This window comes from Corythoichthys intestinalis, chromosome 17 (genome assembly GCF_030265065.1).
Source record: "Corythoichthys intestinalis isolate RoL2023-P3 chromosome 17, ASM3026506v1, whole genome shotgun sequence".
NCBI classification, from domain to species: domain Eukaryota; kingdom Metazoa; phylum Chordata; class Actinopteri; order Syngnathiformes; family Syngnathidae; genus Corythoichthys; species Corythoichthys intestinalis.
Window position 1 is genome coordinate 6,355,971 of NC_080411.1, and position 22,459 is coordinate 6,378,429.

Below are 22,459 nucleotides of genomic sequence, written 5' to 3' on the forward strand. Positions count from 1 at the left end.
TCCATATTTTCAAGTTGAGAGTCAGCAGCAGTGTATATGTATATCTTAATAAATGTTCGCAAAATTAGTGGTGTGTTCCCCACTTCAACATTGACGTCTTTTTACATTTCTTACAGTGGCTGCTGCCAGCTGAAGAAAAAATTCAAATATCCCTTATATCTCTAATATCTCATGTGTGGTGAGTGGAGGGGTCAAGTCATCAGCCAATCAAATGTGTGTTGATGGGGAAAAATGGACCGGCACATTCAGCAAGTGAAAAGAGGAACACGTCTGAACATTATTCCTTAATAATGGTGGGGTCAATTACAACAATTAAAACATATGCGAAGACCGTCTAAATAATGCGTCATCTTCGTTATGAATTTAAAAAAACAAAACAAAAAAAAACTTCGTCACGGTTATAATTTAGGTTGAACTGAGATGTTTATTGAAAATTAAGACCACGGTGAAAAAATTCCAGATTAAACAACAGCTAATTTAATACTTTTAATACCTTTAATAATGGAAAACTAAATTCAATGTATTTTTTTTTAAATAACCCGCGGGTACCATGTAAATGAACTATATAACTGAAGTCATTACATAAGGCAAATAAGGCTGCTTAAAAGTTGGGACAATTTGAGCATGCTGAAAAGTTGGTCGTGTTTTGTCCCTACAATCCCTATGCAAACCTACGCCCTTGATTTTCATGGCGTAAAATGTGCCGTTATATCGTCCCTACTAGAGATGATCGATCGGGTCCGATCAAGTTATTTTCGAAGTATCGGAATCGGCAAAAAAATATTGGACATGCCTTGAAATTTTTTTTTTTTTTTTTTTAATTAAATCGTTTTCTAATTGTATTTAACGTTACAGACAATTTGTCTTACACTCATCCAGAGTCTTTAGTTTTGGCTTTACATTGGGCTATCAAATTTATAGCGTTGATGGCGGTATTTATTTATTTTTAATTAATCACGTTAAAATATTTAACGCAATTAACGCATGCGCTGCACGACCCACTCACGCATTGTTGCGTTCAATCTATATTGGCGCCGTTTTACCTGTATATAGAGCTAAACAGCAGCGTAAAATGAGTACAGAGAATTTTGGCAGCTTTTGGAGCCTTCTTGTAATTGGCTAAAGCCTTACAATCCCTCTCTCAACAATTAGAAATATCGTGGGAAGCAAGATAGTAATTGATCTTTTCCTTAACACCCTGTTATTTCCCAACGCAGAGAAGATATATCAATTGGCACCACTACGCACAGTCATGGTTCCACTTCCCATCATGCATTTGTATCATCTGTATCATTTACTGAAAGCTCAACAAATATACTAGATGGCAATATTTAGTCACAATATACAAAGTCACAAGTCTTTCTATCCGTGGATCCCTCTCACAGCAAGAATGTTAATAATGTAAAAGCCATCTTGAGGATTTATGGTCATGATAAACAAATACAGTAATTATGTACTGTATGTTGAATGTATATATTCGAGTTTTATTCATTTTTTTCTTAATGCATTGCCAAAATGTATATGATCGGGAAAAATTATCGGGAATGATTGGAATTGAATCGGGAGGGAAAAAAAAGAAAAAAAGCAATCGGATCGGGAAATATCGGGATTGGCAGATACGCAAACTAAAACGATCGGGATCGGATCAGGAGCAAAAAAAACATGATCGGAACAACCCTAGTCCCTACCAATGTTGAGACCAAACCTACGCCCTTGAGTCCGTGTCTGCAGTTTTTTTTTCCCCCCTTCTTTTTTTGCTACAACAAAACATGAACAGGACGTAAAGGCAGCTAACAACGGGAAAAAAAGGGGGATGCTGTTGCTAAAATTATCTAACCCAGTGTCAAAAAATTTGCATACTCCAGTGAATCATTGTTTATGAATAAACTTCAGAAGCCATTTTGCCATACGACAAAAAGCAATCATCAGTCATCAAAACGGTAAACTCACAGTTCATTTAATTAAAATCCATCACATTGGATGTGGTTATTTTTGCTTTACTCAGAAAAGCAACATTTGTCAAGGAAATGCATGTTTAAAGTCATGAAATGCGTCTACAGTTAGATTGAACAATGAGCTATTCCATTTATAACAGTATGTTAAACGTGTTTTAACTCAGCGTTACTATTCACATTTAATTTCTGTTTCCGACGTGAAATACGTCTCACTGTATTTTAACTGCACATTGAAATGAATGACAAAACTAGCTTCGACAAATTCACCGTTGCCACATTTTTGTCCTCGATACACTTGTGGATGAGTGGAATGTGTATGAGAAATTCTAGTGGGGTGGCCCTCAGTGGTTGTTAGCAGGTGTGGTCCTGCTGGTGACGCAGTCCGGGGTTCATGAGTACATCAGGCCTCAGAGCTCAGGGATGTCCGAGTTGGACTTGGAGGGAGCCGTGCTGCAGCGCTGTGTTCCGTACGAAAACTGTAATCATACTGACATACAAAAGGTTTTGTTTGTTCTACTTCCAAACTTAATCTGCAATACAAATGACATTTCAAGTCTTTTTTTTACTTTATTAATCTAACTAGAGATGTCGCGATCGATCGGGTCTGATCACATCATTTACAAAGTATCGGAATCGGCAAAAAAATATCGGCCATGCCTTTTTTTAATATATATATATTTTTTAATTAAATCGTTTTGTAATTGTATTTAACGTTAGACATGTTTCACTCTTCCAGAGTCTTTAGTTTAGACTTAAGGTAGGGTTATCAAGTTTATCCTAATAACGGCGGTAATTAATTTTTTAAAAAATGTATCACGTTAAAATATTTAACGCAATTAATGCATGCGCTGCACGACCCACTCACGCATTGTTGCGCTCAATCTGTAATGGCGCTGTTTTACCTATATAGCGAGATAAAAGGCAGCGTAAAATGAGTAGAGAGAATTTTGGCAGCCTTTGGAGCCTTTTTTTAAATGGTTAAAGCCTTACAATCTCTCTCCCTACGATTAGAAATATCACGGGAAGAAATGTGGGGAAGCAAGGTAACAATTGATCTTTTTCCTAACATCTTATGTTATTTCCCAACGCAGAGAAGATATATCAAGTGGTAGCACTACGCACAGTCATGGTTCCACTTCCCGTCATGCATTTTGGCATGACTACAGTATCATTTACTGAAAGCTCAACAAATACACTAGATGGCAATAATTAGTCACAATATACAAAGTCACAAGTCTTTCTATCCGTGGATCCCTCTCACAGAAAGAATGTTAATAATGTAAATGCCATCTTGAGGATTTATTGTCATAATAAACTAATACAGTACTTATGTACTGTATGTTGAACGTATATATTCGTCCGGATATTATTCATTTTTTTTCTTAATGCATTGCCAAAATGTATATGATCGGGAAAAATTATCGGGAATGATTGGAATTGAATCGGGAGCAAAAAAAAAGCAATCGGATCGGGAAATATCGGGATCGGCAGATACTCAAACTAAAACGATCGGGATCGGATCGGGAGCAAAAAAACATGATCGGAACAACCCTAACTCTAACCTTGTGATTTTCTTGGAATGTTGTAGAGGTGATCATTTTAACAGGGTTTTGACAGGTACCAGCAAATCTCATTTAATGGTTTTTAATACCCATGCCCGACTGCAGATAGTTTCACAAACACAAACTATAAGTAGAGTTGTCCGATAATAACTTTTTAACCGATTACGTCCAACTCCAGAAATCCGATACAGATATCAAACAGATACCGATATACGCAGGTCGTGGACTTAACATATTATGCCTACCATAATTTTTGGACTATAAGCTGCCACCCACCAAATTTAACACGAAAACGCCATTTGTTGATAGATAAGCCGTAGCTGTCCTCACTGTATTATGGGATATGTACACCAAAACATATTAACCAGTAACACTTTGACAGCGGCATCATAAGACTGTCATAAGAGCAAATGAACCAACATGAAGCTCTGAACCAACTGGCTGCAAAGCTTCATTGCTTCAAGAAGCTTCATTTGCCCATCACTGCTCCCTTGGGGGAGACAGTCAGCCTCTGCTGCCACCTGCTGTCAACACTGTTGACGTCCAACATGCCTCCTGGCATGCATTGCGACGTTACAGACAAAATTCATGTTCTGTGCTAATTATATTATAGACTGTCATAAGACAATCATAAATATGACATCACACTGTCATGAGCATTAATTAATGCATATGATTTCATTTAGTGTCATCCGGGAAATGATCTCACTTTTGAATGGATGTAAAATATTCGAGCTTAACATAAATGGAGTTAGTGACATAATTTGCCGGATGACAATTAATGACATCTGTCATAAGCATTCAGTAAGCCCATGACTGTGTCATGTCATTATCATGACGGTCTTACTATAGCCTAATGATGCTGCTGTCAAAGTGTTACCTATTAACCCAAATAAATCAACAAATAAGCTGCACTGGACTATACACCACAGGATTCAAAATGAGGGAAAAAAGTAGCGGCTTATTGTCTGAAAAGTATGGTAATTGTATTGTGATGCCCCACTGATGACTTTAATAATGATAAATATAACAACTTCAAGGTTTTCCAATAAAAATTCTGTGAAAAATAAGAACAACTTGAAGTGCCAATATGGGGAAAAGTGCTAACCGTATATTGCACCTCTGTATTTATTTTTTGGAAATAAAATAATGCAAACATCCGTTTTTTGGATCAAGTGCAAAGTGACAATAAGGCACTGCCATATCACATATGGCATATGCTTCTGGCTCAAAATAGCAACAAAGGCACACAGCTTCAGTACAGTGAATGAGGTATGTCATGAGTTTATAATTCACTATTTTTCAGTGCTTGCATAACAAATCCCAACCCTCTTAGTTTGGAGACATCTATTGGTCAATAAGCATCTGCTGCGGTAAGCTGTGACCAGTCCTTGTACCACAGCAGTTTATTTTTTTTCCAAACCATCAAGTTGACAGTTTTATTTCCAATGCATACATTTAATTTAATGCTTTTTAAGGCCTGAATTTTGAAAAAATCCATTGAAAGACGTATTGCTTTTTAATGACCCACACAACCCCATTGTGCAACTTTTTAAGAATGACCTAAAATTCTTTAATATACTTCCAAAAAGTAACCTTGAAATACTACTATGAAGGATACTCACTTCTTTCTCAATTTCAGCCAATGTTTTGATCGTAATGCCAATGAGATCCACCTGCTGCAACTGAACAAAATGACAGTTTATTCCACAGTCAGAGAAGTCCTTCAATAATACGAACACGATCTAAAAATGTCGTCATGTAATGTAGTTAGGCATGTGGCGGTATGATATTCTGACGGTATGATAACCTTAAAACAAATATCACAGTTTCACGGTTTTGCAATTACAGCTCTAAAATGTGTTTAAATTTTTTTTTTTTTAATCGATTGAACAGGATTTTCATTTTTCAAAACATATTGGCAAATTGGAACATTAGTATGAGTTACAGTGAATAACAAATTTACAAAAGATTCTAATTTAAATAAATGCATTCCTTTAGGTGAGCCTAAACACACAGCCACAGCTCAACAGTATTACCATCAGAACAAAAATAATTGAATTAATTCCATAAAAAGCCCGTGTGTATGACTCGTATCATGTTTACATAATCTCGTAGCTGGTGGGAGACGTTCATGAGTGTTTACTAAACTTTAATTTTGTATAAATGCGAAATCATATTGGGGGTGCTGCCTCCTCGGCAGCCACCCTCCAAAAACATGTTTTACATGTCAGTTGGCCCTCCTCCGAGGCCGTCTAACTTTTCGATAAAAAGTATTCTCATACTCGTGATTTCGTTTTCTTCGATGGGGGAAAAAGTTCAGGAGCTTCACCTCCTCCAGCCATCGTGTAGCATAGCTGACTCACTGACACTGAGCGAGAACCGGTGGGAGAGGGTTGAGCCTTGAAGCTGCAGGGATTTCTCCATGCATTTTGGGACATACAGTGGGGCAAATAAGTATTTAGTCAACCACTAATTGTGCAAGTTCTCCCACTTGAAAATATTAGAGAGGCCTGTAATTGTCAGCATGGGTAATCCTCAACCATGAGAGAATGTGGGGGAAAAAAACAGAAAATAACATTGTTTGATTTTTAAAGGATTTATTTGCAAATTATGGTGGAAAATAAGTACTTGGTCTATACCAGAAGTTCATCTCAATACTTTGTTTATGTACCCTTTGTTGGCAATAACGGTGGCCAAACGTTTTCTGTCACTCATCACAAGCTTTTCACACACTGTTGCTGGTATTTTGGGCCATTCCTCCATGCAGATCTCCTCTAGAGCAGTGATGTTTTGGGGCTGTCGTTGGGCAACATGGACTTTAAACTCCCTCCTCATCCCGTGGTGTCAAAATGATAACAAGAACGGGGAGCAAAATTCCCAGAACCACACGGGGGGACCTAGTGAATGACCTACAGAGAGCTGGGACCACAGTAACAAAGGCTACTATCAGTAACACAATGCGCCGCCAGGGACTAAACTCGTGCACTGCCAGACGTGTCCCCCTGCTGAAGAAAGTACACGTCCAGGCCCGTCTGCGGTTCGCTAGAGAGCATTTGGATGATCCAGAAGAGGACTGGGAATATGTTTTATGGTCAGATGAAACCAAAATAGAACCTTTTGGTAGAAACACAGGTTCTCTAGTTTGGAGGAAAAAGAATACTGAATTGCACCATACCCACTGTGAAGCATGCGGGTGGAAACATCATGCTTAGAGGCTCTTTTTCTGCAAAGGGAACAGGACGACTGATCCGTGTAAAGGAAAAAATGAACGGGGCCATGTATCGAGAGATTTTGAGTGAAAATCTCCTTCCATCAGCAAGGGCATTGAAGATGAGACATGGCTGGGTCTTTCAGCATGACAATGATCCCAAACACACAGCCAGGGCAACAAAGGAGTGGCTTCGTAAGAAGCATTTCAAGGTCCTGGAGTGGCCTACCCAGTCTCCAGGTCTCAAACCCATAGAATATCTGCGGAGAGAGTTGAAAGTTCGTGTTGCCCAACGGCAGCCCCAAAACATCACTGCTCTAGAGGAGATCTGCATGGAGGAATGGGCCAAAATACCAGCAACAGTGTGTGAAAAGCTTGTGAAGAGTTACAGAAAACGTTTGGCCTCCGTTATTGCCAACAAAGGGTACATAACAAAGTATTGAGATGAACTTTTGGTGTTGACCAAATACTTATTTTCCACCATGATTCGCAAATAAATTATTAGAAAATCAGACAATGTGTTTTTCTGTTTTTTTTTTCCACATTCTGTCTCTCACGGTTGAGGTTTAACCATGTTGACAATTACAGGCCTCGCTAATATTTTCAAGTGGGAGAACTTGCACAATTAGTAGTTGACTAAATACTTATTTGCCCCACTGTAAAAAATAGCTAATATCTTAGCAGGTATGACGGAAAATTTTTGCGGCTTTGAAACCTTGACGTTTTCATACCACAGTATACCTTGAAACCGGTAATCGGCACATGTGTATGCATGCCTATGTGTATGCATGTATGTATGTATGCATGCCTATGTGTATGCATGTATGTATGTATGTATGTATGTCTATGTGTATGCATGTATGCGTGTATCCATGTATTTCTATGTGTATGCGTGTATCCATGTATTTCTATGTGTATGCATGTGTGCATGTCTATGTGTATGCATGTATGTATGTATGTATGTATGTATGTATGTATGTATGTATGTAGTAATAGTTGTAGACTGGATCTTTCCTTGACAGACATAACATGTAATTCTCGTTAATTCCTTTGCTGCCATTGATGGCGATAGAGAGCAAGCAGTGATCGTTCCCCACAATTGTATACCTATATGCATACAGCCTAATGTTTTTTGGTTTGTTATGCATAACTAAACATTTACAGTACAATGCTTGTCGTACATGTGATGAAAATGAACGAAAAACTTACTTCTGTTGAGGCACAAGCAAACTTTTCGGAGACCATGAACGGCACTCCATCCATTGCTGCAAGACAGGTAAAAAAAAAATCCGATATTCAGTATATCCACGAATATGCATATCAGTAACATACAACAATAATAATATACCAAAATTTAGTGTTGAGGAGTGAGTAAAATGAAAATAGTACTGTTTCAGCCATAATAAGCAGGGTATGCACCTCTATAGTGCTGTCAATCTCAAAATCAATTTACCAGTTTATAATTTTCAGTGTAAATGTATTTCAATAACTACACTGCAATAACTTATGCAGTAACATAAAAGAATAAGTGCTGCTGCAGACAAATTGCGTCACTCAAATGCTCGCCTTCAGCCTCAAATTTGAAAGTTATCATGCTTGCTCAGTTTAACAAATGGTGTTAAATGGTGTTACACTTATATAGCGCTTTTCCACCTTTCAAGGCGCTCAAAGCGCTTTACACTATCTCACCATCCACCTACTGGTGACGCAGCACCAGGAGCAACGTGGGGTTCAGTATCTTGCTCAAGGACACTTAGGCGTGTTCATCAGGGCGGAGAATTGAACCCACAACCTATGGGTTTGGGGGACAACTACTCTACCACTGAGCCACGCCACCCCAACTTCTTGAGGTAGACCAGTACCTTCCTTCATGACTCACTACACAGGCTTGCTTGATGCCTTGGTCCGTTTTGGAAAAATTGGCTACACAAAATGTGTCATTTTTTTAGGAATCGGAAGGAAGCCACAATTTAACCCAGTCTATCTCAAAGGCCAATGGCCAAACTGCAAGGTTTATAATAATAGGGCCCAATTAATTCAGAGAAATTACAAGCTAAAACCCAGCTGAAGGCTATAAAAAGCACAACAAACCTAACATACAAAAAACATGACAAGACAGGATTCTACAACAACTGTAACAATCACTAATGTTGATAGAATTGCTCATAGACCTCCATTTTCTCATGCTTTAGCAGCATTACCACCCACTATTGCAAATTCTGTCTATCCAGAATGACAGGAACAAATTGCCATCTTAAACTTTAGAGAAATGCTGAATATCAAACCAGAGATTGCGTAAAGGTTGGAGTTTTGGTGCTCGTAATCTGGTCGAGTAGTGTTTTTCCCTCTGAAAGTGGCGGGGAGAGTCATGGAAAAATGCCTGTAGACAAAGAAAAAAATATATATTTACCAACTCAAATGTGCTTTTTAAATTGAAGGAATCTGACATTTCAGCCAGACTGTCGGAATCACACCAGCTGAATCGCCGGACCCGCGCTGGCGCAGCTCGGCAGGACCCTGACATCCCGGTCAAAAGTCCAAACTCCGCCCGTTCTATACTAAAGTATTGTTGTGTAGATGTAAACTAATATGTCTTGTTTGAATGATTACATTATTTTCAGAACTCTCAAACAATAAATGCTGTGCTTTTTCTCTGCCTCAAAAGCCTACGGATGCTCTCACAAGTACCATCTGGGGAATAATAGTTTGATCCCTTGATGAAATGCTAAATTTGATCACTTCTCACCAGTTTTGACATTGTTGGATTTATGCTGTTTTGCATGCTGGTATCTTGTCGTCTACACTTATTTAACGATCATTTACCATTTCAAATTAGAATACGCAATCATTAACCCTTTGATGTCAAAATTTAAAAAAATAACTCATTGGCTACTATTGACAGCAGTAGACGTCCAATCCATTTTGACTGGGAGGGCTAGCAGAGCTCGAATGATCTCTGTTAACCCTCTTCGGCTAGATTCATACTGCAAGTCTTACCCAAATCTGAACTTTTTCATGTTTTTCCGACTCGAGCCAGGCATTAACTTGACAATCTGAACAGGAAAAGTCGCATAAAAGTGGACCGTTTCAAATCCGATCTAGGTCACTTTCCTATGTGGTTAAAATCAGACCTGGGCCACATTTTTCCAGAATGTGGCTGCGGTCTGAACTGTCAAGTCCCCCAAATCGGAATTCATGCAGCAATTACGTCAGCAAAGAGCGAGAGAGACAGGGCGCTAGGGGCAGTAGCGATGGAGCTGTGCATTAGCATTAGTGCCTAGCTTGAACGCGGCTTTTAGGGAAGAGGCGGGCTTGACAACAGTCATAAAAAAATCAAATGGGGGGGGGGGGGGGGGGGGTAGGTCGGATAAGCCTGAGAATGCTCGGGGGGTTCGAGAGTCGGGGCAAACTGTCCGTATGTGTGTGTGTGCATCATGCACGCACAGTGCATGCATGCTATCAATTCATATAAACTTTGAATAAAAGACTAAACGGTTTTGGAAATCAAAATATGATCACCCTTGAATGACGTTGCGCCAGCATGTGTAGTCATTTGTTTTGATTCTCCTTCGCATGCGGGTTAGTTTCCTCAGCGCATCTCAGACTGCGAATTAGTGCGCATGTGTGATACTCGAATTGGCTCAAAGGACAAAGGCAGTCTGAATGGGCGCGGCAAAAAAACAAATAAGGCTATCACTGTGAATGGCAGTAAATGGGTTAAGATTTAAAACTGTTTTCTCTTGTGTTATGCTTTCAAGTAGATCATTAAAACACATCATACAATAATAAATGAATAATATAAAATAATAATATAATTTCACGTGACGGGCAAATTAGCAGCATTTGACCTTGAATGTCACTAACTCTCGACAACAGGCATCAAGGGGTAAAGAGATCACAATATGAATCATACTTAGTCACTGGAACTGGAGGGACAGGGCCCGAAGTGGAGGTAGAATTCATATCCTGGACGTCATTCACGGCTGATGTGTTAGAGGAGTCCCGAGCTCGTGGCACAGTACCCATACGATACCAGATACCCATGTTGTTTAGCTCTCTGAAAATTAAAAAAAAAAAATCACTTTTTTTAAAAGTCATCTTTAGACATCCAATACCAAAATGAAGCATACCGTAATTTTCGGACTATAAGACGCTACTTTTTTCCTTCATTTTGAATCCTGCGGCTCATAGTCCAATGCAGCTTATTTGTAGATTGGGGTTGATGTGACGTCTCATTGGTGAAACTAGTAGATGCGTTACTACCCACTTCTGGTCTTACGGTACTGCGCAAGCTATTTCATTGTGCACCATCCATAACCTCCAAACATTTTATGTCAGTACCTTTCAGGAACCAATTACCGTAATTTTTGGACTGTAAGCCGCTACTTTGAACCCTCATTTTGAATCCTGCGGCTTACGGTCCAGTGCAGCTTAATTGTTGATTTATTTGGGTTAATAGATAACAATTTATTTGACAGCGGCGTCATAAAACTGTCATAAGACTGTCATAACTATGACATGACATTATCATGGGCATTACTGAATGCTTATGACAGATGTCATTCAGTGTCATTTGGCAAATTATGTCACTAACTCCATTTATGTCCATTTATGTCTTTTAAATCCATTCAAAGGTGAAATAATTTGCCGGATAACAATAAATGACATGTGTTATAAGCATTCATTAATGCTCAAGACAGTGTCATGTCAAAATTATGATTGTCTAATGACAGTGATATGGTGCCACTGTCAAATAAAATGCTACCAAATACCATTACTAGCAATTAATGAAACAACTGGAACAGTAACTGAAGAAATATTTAGCACAGAACATGAATTTTCATTGTTATTTACAACTGTAGGGCTGCAATGCATGCTAAGAGGTATGTTGGACAACAACAGTGTTGACAGCAGAGGTTGACCGTCTCCCCCAAGGGAGTAGTCATGTCCAAATGACGCTTCTTGAAGCAAAGAAGCTTTGCAGCCAATTTGTTTAAAACTTCATGGTGGTTCATTTGGTCTTATGACAGTCGTATGATGCCGCTGTCAAATAAAGTGTTATCAGTCAATATCTTTTGGTGTAAATATCCCATAATACAGTGAGGACAGCAGCGGCTTATAGTCCAGTGCGGCTTATCTATGAACAAATGTCGTTTTCATGCCAAATTTGGTGGGTGGCGGCTTATAGTCAGGTGTGCCTTATAATGTGATAATGTTACGATACATAAAAAGCATAGACAGTAACATATTATGAATTATTCACCACAAACTTTGATACATGTGTAATATATGAAAGGCACAAAAGCATAAAGACAAACCCAATAAAGGTGTATTGTGGGGGAGCCTGCTTTGACCTTCCCAGGATTCGAATATCACAGATGGCTGCCTCCGTAGAGTCTCGTGGAATAAACTTGATACAAAGTCGCCTCTTCCTGAATGCCTGTTCCTCTACACAACATTACAAAGAAACAAAAGGCATTCTTCAAACATCATGTTTGCTCAGTGTGCTGAAATACCTGCTGAGAGGTGCAGGAGTTAGTTTGAAAGTTTCAAAAATTCTTAAGATTGCAATGTTTGCCTCAAAATGCTGTGCAATAAAAATACTAAGTTAAGAATACCATCACTTTTGTCCAGAACCTTTCATGAGTTTGTGATTTGAAATCACTCAGTCAAAAAGAAATCAAATTCAAAATATCTCATTTTCACAATTCATAATTATATAATATCAGTAGTTGATAGTAACATGTTACAGTGGTATGAAAAAGTACCAACCTTTTGGAATTTCTCACATTTCTGCATAAGATTACCATCAAATGTGATCTGATCTTTGTCAAAATCACACAGATGAAAAAACAGTGTCTGCTTTAACTAAATACAACCAAAAAATTTATAGGTTTTCATATTTTAATGAGGATAGTATACAAACAATTACAGAAGGGGGGAAAAATAAGTAAGTGAACCATCACGTTTAATATTAAATCAATTTCAATTAAATTAAATCAGCCACGCTGTTGGTCAAAAAATGTCAACATTTTTGGTGGCAATTTTGGAATTACAAGTCTCTCCAATCAGTGCAAGTTACTCACTACTTGAGGTGGCGACTTACGGGTGTCAACAGTCTCTTGGATTGGAATGAAGCCCACAGGCAGGGTGTCCTTTATATCGATCAGCTTCATATCAACAAGAACATTTCCTAAATGGCTCTGGAAGGACAGGAAGGGAATTGTGGGTTTAACCAAAGGAAGAGATTAGACAATGTATGTATTTTTCTTTATCCTACTGTGTGACCAGTGATACTGCTTTGATACCCCAAACTCATGATTCAAAACCTATCACGATTTGTAACTTCGGATACCTTCCGTGGGCATGAGAAAAGTGCCCTCCACATTTCCTCGCGCCTTTCTCGGCTTTGAATTGGTGGTAAGTTGAAGTACAAAAAATTGTAGTTTTGTGTAGGAAGCACCGGGGAAAAAATGGTAAAAATAAATGGGCGTCTGTATGCTCAAGGTTAAGCCCCTGATATTAACCAGTTAGGTTGTGTCTTGGATAGACATGTGCCGATTACCTGTTTCAAGGTATACCGTGACATGAAAACGTCACAGTTTCAAAACCACAAAAATTTTCCGTCATACCGTCCCTATGAGATTAGCTATTTTTTACGCCCCAAAAATGCAGGGAGAAATCACTCGCTTGCAGCTGCAGGGCTTAACCTATCCCTTTCAGGTTGTTGCCCAGTGTCAGTGAGTCAGCTGTCCTACACGATGGCTGGAGGAGGTGAAACACCCAAACTTTTTTCCCTTCATTGAAGAAAACTAAGTCGTTGGTATGGGAATACTTCGGCTACAGAAAAGTTACAGTTGTGGCTTAGAGGAGGACCAACCGACATGTGAAACATGTTTGCGGAAGGTGGCTGCCGAGAAGGCAATACCTCCAATATGATTTCGCATTTATACAAAATTAAAGGTTAGTAAAATTGTCGTGAATGTTTCCCATCAGCTACGAAAGTTAACTCCAGCGTGGTTAGTGTGTCTAGTGGTAGTAAAACATGTTTTTTTTCACTCTGGCAACTGTCTGTGTTGAGAAAGAGCGCGTGTGTATAATGTAAACATGATACGAGTCATACACAATGGCTTTTTATGGAAAATAATTCAATTATTTTTCTTCTGATCGTAATACTATTGAACTGTGGTTGTGGGTTTAGGCTCACCTAAAGGACTGCATTTGGTTTAATTTCATTTAGAATATTTTCATTTTTTTAATATTTACTTAACATTATACTTATGTTCCAATTTGCTAATATTTTTTGTATTAACTTAACATTATACTTATGTTCCAATTTGCTAATATGTTTTGAAAAATCAAAATCTTGTTCAATGGAATTTTTTTTTTTTTAATTTAAACCCAGATATCTCAAAGTAACACATTTTAGAGCTGTAATTACAATACCTTGATACAGTGAAACACCGTCAGAATATCATACCGGCACATGCCTAGTCTGCACGCTCAGGGTTAACCCCATGATCTGCTAGAGTCCTATATTCACCACTGATATTCAGCAGTTAGGATTATGACCATGGGATATCGATTTGGCTACACACATCAGGAATTTTGCCCGAAAAAAATTCAAACACAGAAAAACACGACAAAGACTCGATGAAAACTTACATTTTCCTTTGAGAATACTCTGGTGAAGCACAGGTATCGGGTAACTTTAGACTTAAAAAGTCCATCTTTCCACAGGTCAGCATCCAAACCATCAGTTGTTGTTGAAACCTAGAATCAACAAAGTAGTCCAGTGGTTAGCATTAGGGTTGTTCCGATCATGTTTTTTGCTCCCGATCCAATCCCAATCATTTTAGTTTGAGTATCTGCCGATCCCGATATTTCCAGATCCGACTGCTTTTTTTTTTTTTTTTTGCTCCCGATTCAATTCCAATCATTCCCGATCATTTTTCCCGATCATATACATTTTGGCAATGCATTAAGAAAAAAATGAATAAAACTCGGACGAATACATACATTCAACATACAGTACATAAGTACTGTATTTGTTTATTATGACATTAAATCCTCATTTACATTATTAACATTCTTTCTGTGAGAGGGATCCAAGGATAGAAAGACTTGTAATTCTTAAAGGATAAATGTGACTTTGTATATTGTCACTAAATATTGCCATGTAGTGTATTTGTTGAGCTTTCAGTAAATGATACTGTAGCCATTTAACTTCTACCCAAATGCATGATGGGAAGTGCAACCATGACTGTGCGTCGTGGTACCAATTTATATATCTTCTCTGCGTTGGGGAATAACATAGGGAGTTAAGAAAAAGATAAACTACTACCTTTCTTCCCCACATTGCTTCCCACGATTATTCTAATCATTGGGAGAGGGATTGTAAGGCTTTAGCCATTTAAAAAAAGGTTCCAAAGGCTGCCAAAATTCACTCTCACTTTACGCTGCCTTTTAGCTTTATTTACTACATGGGTAAAACGGCGCCATTATAGATTGAATGCAACAATGCGTGAGTGGATCGTGCAGCGCATGTGTTAATTGCGATAAATATTGTAACGTGATAAATGTAAAAAATATTAATTCTCGCCGTTAATGCGATAAATTTGATAACCCTACCTTAAGCTTAAACTACAGACTCTGGAAGAGTAACACATTATGTCTGTAACGTTAAATACAATTAGAAAACAATTTAATTAAAAAATATATATTAAAAAAAGGCATGTCCGATATTTCTTTGCCGACTGCGATACTTTGAAAATGACGTGATCGGACCTGATCAATCGGGATGCCGATCGATCGGGACATCTCCAGTTAGCATAGTGTGAATCTTAAGTGTAAAAGTGGCTAAAATATGCATCTAGTGCAGGGGTGGGCAAACCGGTCCTCGAGGGCCTGCAGTGGGTCACTGGTCTTTGTTCCAACTGATTCAGCACAGACAGTTTACCCAATGAGGTTTTAGCAAGAACACGAAGCACCTGACTGAAATCAACGGATTGCACTTGTAAGACACCAAATTGGTGAAAAGGTGTCCTCATGATGGGTTTGAACAAAAACCCGCACCCACTGCGACCCTTTGTGGAATAGTTTGCCCACCCCTGAACTAGTGTGATGATGAAATGTTCCATGCAGGGATGAACAAGAATACTGATGCTTGATTTTGTTTAAGACAATAACAATAAGATCCAAGGGCGTATGTTTGGTCTCAACATTGGTAGGGACGATATAACAGCATAACCTGCATGTACACTTTTTGCTGGGGACGGGACATTTATAAAACCAAACAGACTGGGTGAACAGAGGTCAGGGCTACATTTTTCACCAATATGAACCTAATTAATTGATAGGCTAAATGATCAATGTAAAATAAATCTGTATTGACTTATACTAACTTTCATGTGTATTGGTTCAGGTGATACACCGTTCGATTCAAACCTTGGTTTTCAAATACTACTAAAGAAACATTTTGAAAACTTCCAGAAAAAAATGGATTTTATTAGCAAATTTAAAAAGCAATATTTGAACACATATTAACATACACAAGAAATACAAACTTGTTAATAATCAATTAACTATAAGGGGGTAATCCTTAGTTCACTACATTTCTTACAGTTTAATTAACGTAACAGTACAAAACATGACAGAGGATATTTCTAAACACAGCTTCCTCCTCGAGTTCGAGAAATTCTGATGGAGGTGGGACTTTCAATAGCAAAATTAGTGGTGTGTTCCCCATCTCCACAACATTGACATCTTTTTACATTACTTACAGTGGCTGCTGCTGGCGGAAAAAAACGGGGGGTGGAGGAGGCGGCATGTATTTCTATCGGGCTGTGAATGCTTGGGGGGGGGGGGGTCATGTCATCAGCCAATCAAACGTGCGTTTCAGGGGAAAAAATGGACTGGCACATTCAGCAAGTGAAATGGGGTCAATGTAAGTCTGAACATAATGAAAGTACGGTAGTTCACTTACCGGTAATAATGGTCGGGTCAGTTCTATCCTTACAACATATGGGAAGACAATCTAAATGACCTACATAACTGAAGCCATTATATAATGCAAATAAGGTTGCTTCAAAGTTGGTGGGGACAATTTCAGCATCCTGAAAAGTTGGTAGTGTTATGTCCCTACCATCCCTATGCAAACCTACGCCCTTGATAATATTATTTATTAAGAATGACAAAAAAAGCTATGTCTTACAACATCATAACCAGTTGGTGCTCTGCTTCGGGACGCTACGACACCAACTCCAGTGATTGGATCCATGGACATCTCGGGCAGAGCCTCGGAAAGGTCCCGAACTTCAGGCATCTCTGTTTAGTTCTGCAGTCAAAAGGTAAGTAACATTTTATCAAATTTGAAAAACTGCAATGATTAGCCTAACACCCCACTTCCTTGTATTTTACAATCTAATGCGCACTTGATTCTATCACCATGTCAGTGACTACAAATTTCTTAACACAATTGGCTGATGTTCGATATGAGTGTACTTCAAGAAAAAAAAGCGATAAAGGATCATTTCAAACATGCTGTAGCGGAGTTCGTTCATTCGCTGCCATCCCTCCCATTTCAAACGGATTAAACATCTATGGCTGTCAGTGGCAGTCAATGCCAGGCAATTAGGCAATTTTGGGCCATTTAAGGTCTCACTGGAACAGCACCAAACAAAAGTTCCAGCATCATCACCTTGTCCAATGCAGATTCTTGACTTTTGACAAGGTGATGATGCTGGAACTTTTGTTTGGTGCGTTCCAGTGAGATTTACAAAGATGATTGCCTGAAAAAGACATCAAAATTCCCTCAGTCCTTGATGATATGAGGCTGCATGTCAGGCAAAGGCACTGGGGAGATGGCTGTGGTTATTTCAATAAATCCACAAGTTTGCATTGAAATTTTTGACAGCTTTCTTATCCCTTCAATTGAAAATATGTTTGTCACTTTCCGAGATGACAACGCATCATACCACAGAGCTAAAACTGTGAAAGCATTCCTTGGAAAAAGACTCAACCAGTCAATGTCATGGCCTGCAAATAGCCCAGATCCCAACCCTATTGATAACCTGTGGTGGAAATTGAAAAAAAAAATGTCCACAGCAAAGCTCTGACCTGCATGGATGATCTGGCAACTGCAATCAAAGAGAGTTGGCACCAAATTGATGACGAATACTCATCAAGTCCATGCCTCAGAGACTGCAAGCTGTCATAAAAGCCAGAGGTGGTGCAACTAAATACTTGAGATGTGTTTTGATTGGTATTTCTTTGTTTGTTTCTCATGATTCTATGTATTTTTCCTCAGAATGGAGTGATTCTATATTTATTTCCCTGCACTTGCTCTATAGAATTAACATTTTCTGACCTCCACAGTAAATGGTGGTCAGTAATGCACTTTTGAACAAATGCATTATTTTTACAAGCTTTCTGTCAGAGTTTGTTCTACATGACAAAATGTCTGAGTGAGCGCTCGTCCAAGACTGGTGATTGCATACTTTTTGCTAGGGGTTGTATTAGAGCAGGGCGGTAAACCGAAAATTTACCAGCACCGAAATTCTTCACGATGACCGACATAATTTTGACCATGACGGTAAATTCGGTAATTTAATAAAACAAGAAAATATAGTCTTTTCATCCCGCTTTGACTCTGTGTTGTTCGGCAATGGTCATTCCCCTTTAAGAAAGCAGAAAGTGTGCTTACGTATGGAGTCACGTGGTTATCAGGAAGCCAAACAAACAAGAGCCCTGTGGCTAACACTAGCGGCTAACGCTACAGGCAAATGTGATGGAGTGTGGCTTAAGGGAGGTTCGCCAAACTTTCACCCGACATTAAATAGACTCTTGGCAGCATCCAGACAGGCTTTCACCCGCTGTCCTCCGTTGTTCTCACGATTTCCAAAGAGGATGCTTTCAATGCTTTCTACTAGTAGCCAAGCCACAGGCTAACGCTAGTGGCTAACGCTAGCGGCTAACACTACAAATAAACGTGATGGAGTCGGATAGCAGCTCTAACCTTGGCGAAACAGCTGAACTTAATGAGTGGATTGGAAACAGACTGCATCTAGCAATTAGTATGTCACGTTATTGTGTATCTCTGTCTATGTGTGATTTCTGATGGCTGTTGTGATAGTAAAGCATTCAGCATAAAGTACAATCCAACAGTGAAAATGTTTAATATGACTGTTTAATGGCCCCAGCTATTTTTCTGTATGTGCTTAATTCTGTGTCATTAGGTCAATGCAGCTTTAATGTGTGTGTGTCTGTGTTGGGTTCATGTGTGCTTGCATGTCTTAAAAAATGCACTGGGGAAAAAAAAAAACTGAAACCTTGAAGTAAACACTTGTGTTAAGTAAATATGTCACAGCAGTCATTAACAATAAGTTGTCTTTTTAAAGTGTACTGTTCAAGCTGTAAGCCATTTGTATTACAATGACACGTTTGCACAGGCATATTGATTTTGACTGTGTACATTGTTCAAGCCATACAAGCTGTTATTAATGTTCATACTTGAATTCTTATTGTTTACAATAAATTTTTGTATACTTAATGTTTAGACTGCATGTACAATTGTTAAACATATTAAATTGAAAGCTGGTAAATAAATCAACAAGAAACGGTTCATCTGTATTTCATGCATTGATTCAGATTTTCAAATTATATAACAGTCCGCTTGGGCGAATTTATCGTCATTTATCGTTATCGAGGTAAATCTGCTCAATTTACCGCGATACGTGCTTAAGGCCATATCGCCCAGCCCTAGGTTGTATTATGGTGGAAGATTTTTGATAACAACTTGTTGGTTCCCCCCCCCCCCTTTTTTTTTTTTTTAAACATTGACACCTTTTTAAAACGATATATCTCGATTCTTGGCAGGAGCATATCGATAACCTTTTGGGATACAAAGTATCACGATACATCACCGTTTCGATATTTTGTCACACCCCTAATACAGACCCCCTCAAGATATAAAACGGGTGTCATTCAACTAGTTGTCAGCCGACATATGATCACAAATGTTATGAAAATATTTTATAAAGCTTGAAAAGTTACCTAGTGTTGCTTTAAATGATCAAAAGTCACTTGCCCTATAATAGGGTGACCATATTTTGATTTCCAAAAAAGACAACACTCGACCCGGCCTCGAGATACTTGAATTTTACTCACAGTTCACTCAAAGATGCCTATATCACTTTGATATATTTAATGTGTGCCTCCCCAGTCTGGACAGAAAAATTCAGTTTTATTTTTTTTAAAAAATGTATATAAAATATAAATATAAAATATAATATGTATTATATACTATATGGAAATAAGTTTTTTATTTAACAGCCTTTATTTTTATAAAAAAAAATTAAAAAACGCAAAAAAAAAAAAGACCAAAAAAAATAGCATGCAGACCCGTAGAAATATAGTACAGTCAATACGGACACAAAGTGGGCTTGTGCCACATAAATTTTTTTATAAATTACTATCACGACAATTGTCGTTGAGAAATTGTTATTCCCACTCAATTTTTATTCCCATTCACTGTTCTAGATTACACGCAAACAATAACCAAAATAAACCGACAAACTATTCAATCAGCATGTTTCCAAACGCAGCAGTTCAAAACTACGTTTCCCATAATGCCTAGCGCGGCTTAGCTCACTGATAGTTACCCTATTAACGAGGCAAAATCAAACTTTGCTATCTAAGTTTACAATCATCGGTAGCGCAATGATTTGACATCAAACGGGATTTTACAGATCACGCCAGTACAAAGCTCCGACAGATGTCAACAGTTGCCATTACATACGTATTTATCGTAAAAAAAGAAACTTAACAACTGGGCAGGCGCTCCTACTTAAAATATAATACTAACATTAAACCAAATACACGAACGCAGAACAATTAATACAAGACTAATACAACATCTCTTTGTACCCATATATTGTATAATATATAACAGAAGACACATGAGCCACATTAACAGAAGATAAACTTACAGAAAGGTGTACGGAGCACGATAAATGTCTCTTAAAACTACTCCTTATTGTAGTCTGTAACTGCCTCTTCTCTTGCCAAACCGTCAACCCAGTAGATGGCAGTAATGGCCCATAATACAAGGGGTAAACTGTACTCCTTCTCCCGCCCCTACTAGTAGTAGCCACGACAACACAGGCAAGCGCTGCCCCCCAGCGGCCGGAGATATTCTCTTCAAATTAGTCCCGTGAAAAATCATGAAAACCGGACATTTTCATGAATTTATCAAACCCAGCCGGACGACGAGGACAAGACGTGAAAGGTGGACATGTCCGGGCAAAAGAGGACATGAGACTCTTTATAGGCCCTATAAAGAGTTAAATGTCTCAGGGGGAAAGGAGGGCTTGTTGCGACTTGATATTCACTTAATAACGCCTGTGCTTGTTTGAAGACAAGGATATCACCTTTGCCGTGCTCTGCAGTATTTTATTAATAACAACACTTGTGATTGAACGTCATTTTAGGCTACTAATGTGTTTACTTTAACGTGAGTTTGCAACGGTTTGATTTCTGCTTGAAGTGAATAACGCTCTGAATAACCGGTTGGCAAATTTCAATAATACACTGCACAGAAAAATTTCTCAGTAATACGGTAGTACAATTTTCGTCATATTACTGAAAGATTTACAACTTTATTACCCTTCCTTACCTTACGCGATAGCCTAACAGGCTTGCTCACTAGCGTAACAACAAGATAGCAACGCAAGGCCCTATTTTCTAGCTCTATCGTTCACCAAGCTGCCCCTCGAGAGGGCAGAAAGCTGCTTCATAGACTATATGACAATAACCTGTCAAATACGTATCTTTCCTAGCAGTTATTTAATGACTAAATTAATTTCTAATTTTGCGAGCATCATTTGAGCTCCTTCGTAAACCCAATAGCATTAGCATTGCTACGGTTGTTCACTTACCCAATACGGCAATAATGTATCTGACCAGTATTTGTCTTCTCCTTTGTGTTATTACGCATGCCCCTTTCCGCGCGTCCAGGAGTAATCTGTCTTCCAAATTTTTTAACAAAAACTTAACATAGTGGCTTCCTCGTTGTAAACCCTAGCAAAAGAGAGACTGTCGCGTTTATTATGAATCCGACACTGAGCTGAGGTTGCGGCAGGACACGCCCTTCCGCAATATGATTGGATGCTGTACACGGATAGGCCACGCCCTACTGCTTTGGTAGGAATGTTTGTACTCGGGCTGTCAAAAATTAACATTTTTAATCGAGTTAATTACAGCTTAAAAATTAATTAAAGGTAAATTAATCGCAATTCAAACCATGTTTAAAATATGCCATATTTTTCTGTAAATTATTGTTGGAATGGAAAGATAAGACACAAGACGAATATATACATTTAACATACTGTACATAAGTACTGTATTTGTTTATTATAACAATAAATCAACAAGATGGCATTAACATTATTAACATTCTGTTGAAGTGATCCGTGGATAGAAAGACTTGTAGTTCTTAAAAGATAAATGTTAGTACAAGTTATAGAAATTTTATATTAAATCCCCTCTTAATGTTTTCGTTTTAATAGAGTTTGTAAAATTTTCAATAAAAAAAAATAAACTAGTTGCTCGCCATTGTTGATGTCAATAATAATTATGGTGCTGAAACCCATAAAATCAGTCGCACCCAAGCGCCAGCAGAGGATGGCAAAACACCAAAAAACACATGTAACAAGTGGAAATTACACTTTGCT

The 22,459-nt window shown here is 38.4% G+C and overlaps 1 protein-coding gene across 2 annotated transcripts; it reads right to left on the minus strand.

Moving 5' to 3' along the window:
* Positions 1 to 1,936: 1,936 nt before the first annotated feature.
* Positions 1,937 to 21,869, minus strand: mvb12ba (multivesicular body subunit 12Ba). Of its 2 annotated transcripts, XM_057818673.1 has the most exons (10): positions 21,665 to 21,869; positions 16,942 to 17,064; positions 14,394 to 14,501; positions 12,835 to 12,931; positions 12,047 to 12,176; positions 10,642 to 10,785; positions 9,014 to 9,108; positions 7,938 to 7,993; positions 5,143 to 5,202; positions 1,937 to 2,442 (listed from the first exon to the last, which is right to left on the minus strand). In XM_057818673.1, exons 2-10 carry the CDS (start codon positions 17,050 to 17,052, stop codon positions 2,356 to 2,358), a joined length of 888 nt encoding a protein of 295 aa, XP_057674656.1. In that variant the 5' UTR covers positions 17,053 to 17,064; positions 21,665 to 21,869; the 3' UTR covers positions 1,937 to 2,355. The 2 variants fall into 2 exon arrangements, with proteins under 2 accessions (XP_057674656.1, XP_057674657.1); XM_057818674.1 differs by lacking the exons at positions 1,937 to 2,442; positions 5,143 to 5,202; positions 7,938 to 7,993 and adding an exon at positions 8,018 to 8,936 and having other exon boundaries at positions 8,974 to 9,108.
* Positions 21,870 to 22,459: the final 590 nt, after the last annotated feature.

Bases quoted from the DNA above. Each gene is read 5' to 3' on its own strand.
- mvb12ba (XM_057818673.1), bottom strand. From the start codon at position 17,052: ATGCCTGAAGTTCGGGACCTTTCCGAGGCTCTGCCCGAGATGTCCATG. The intron at 12,177-12,834 runs GTAAGTCGCCAC...AATGTTGTGTAG, and splicing joins CCAAGAGACTGTTGACACCC to AGGAACAGGCATTCAGGAAG. The intron at 7,994-9,013 runs GTTTGATATTCA...CCTGTCTTGCAG, and splicing joins CAACCTTTACGCAATCTCTG to CAATGGATGGAGTGCCGTTC.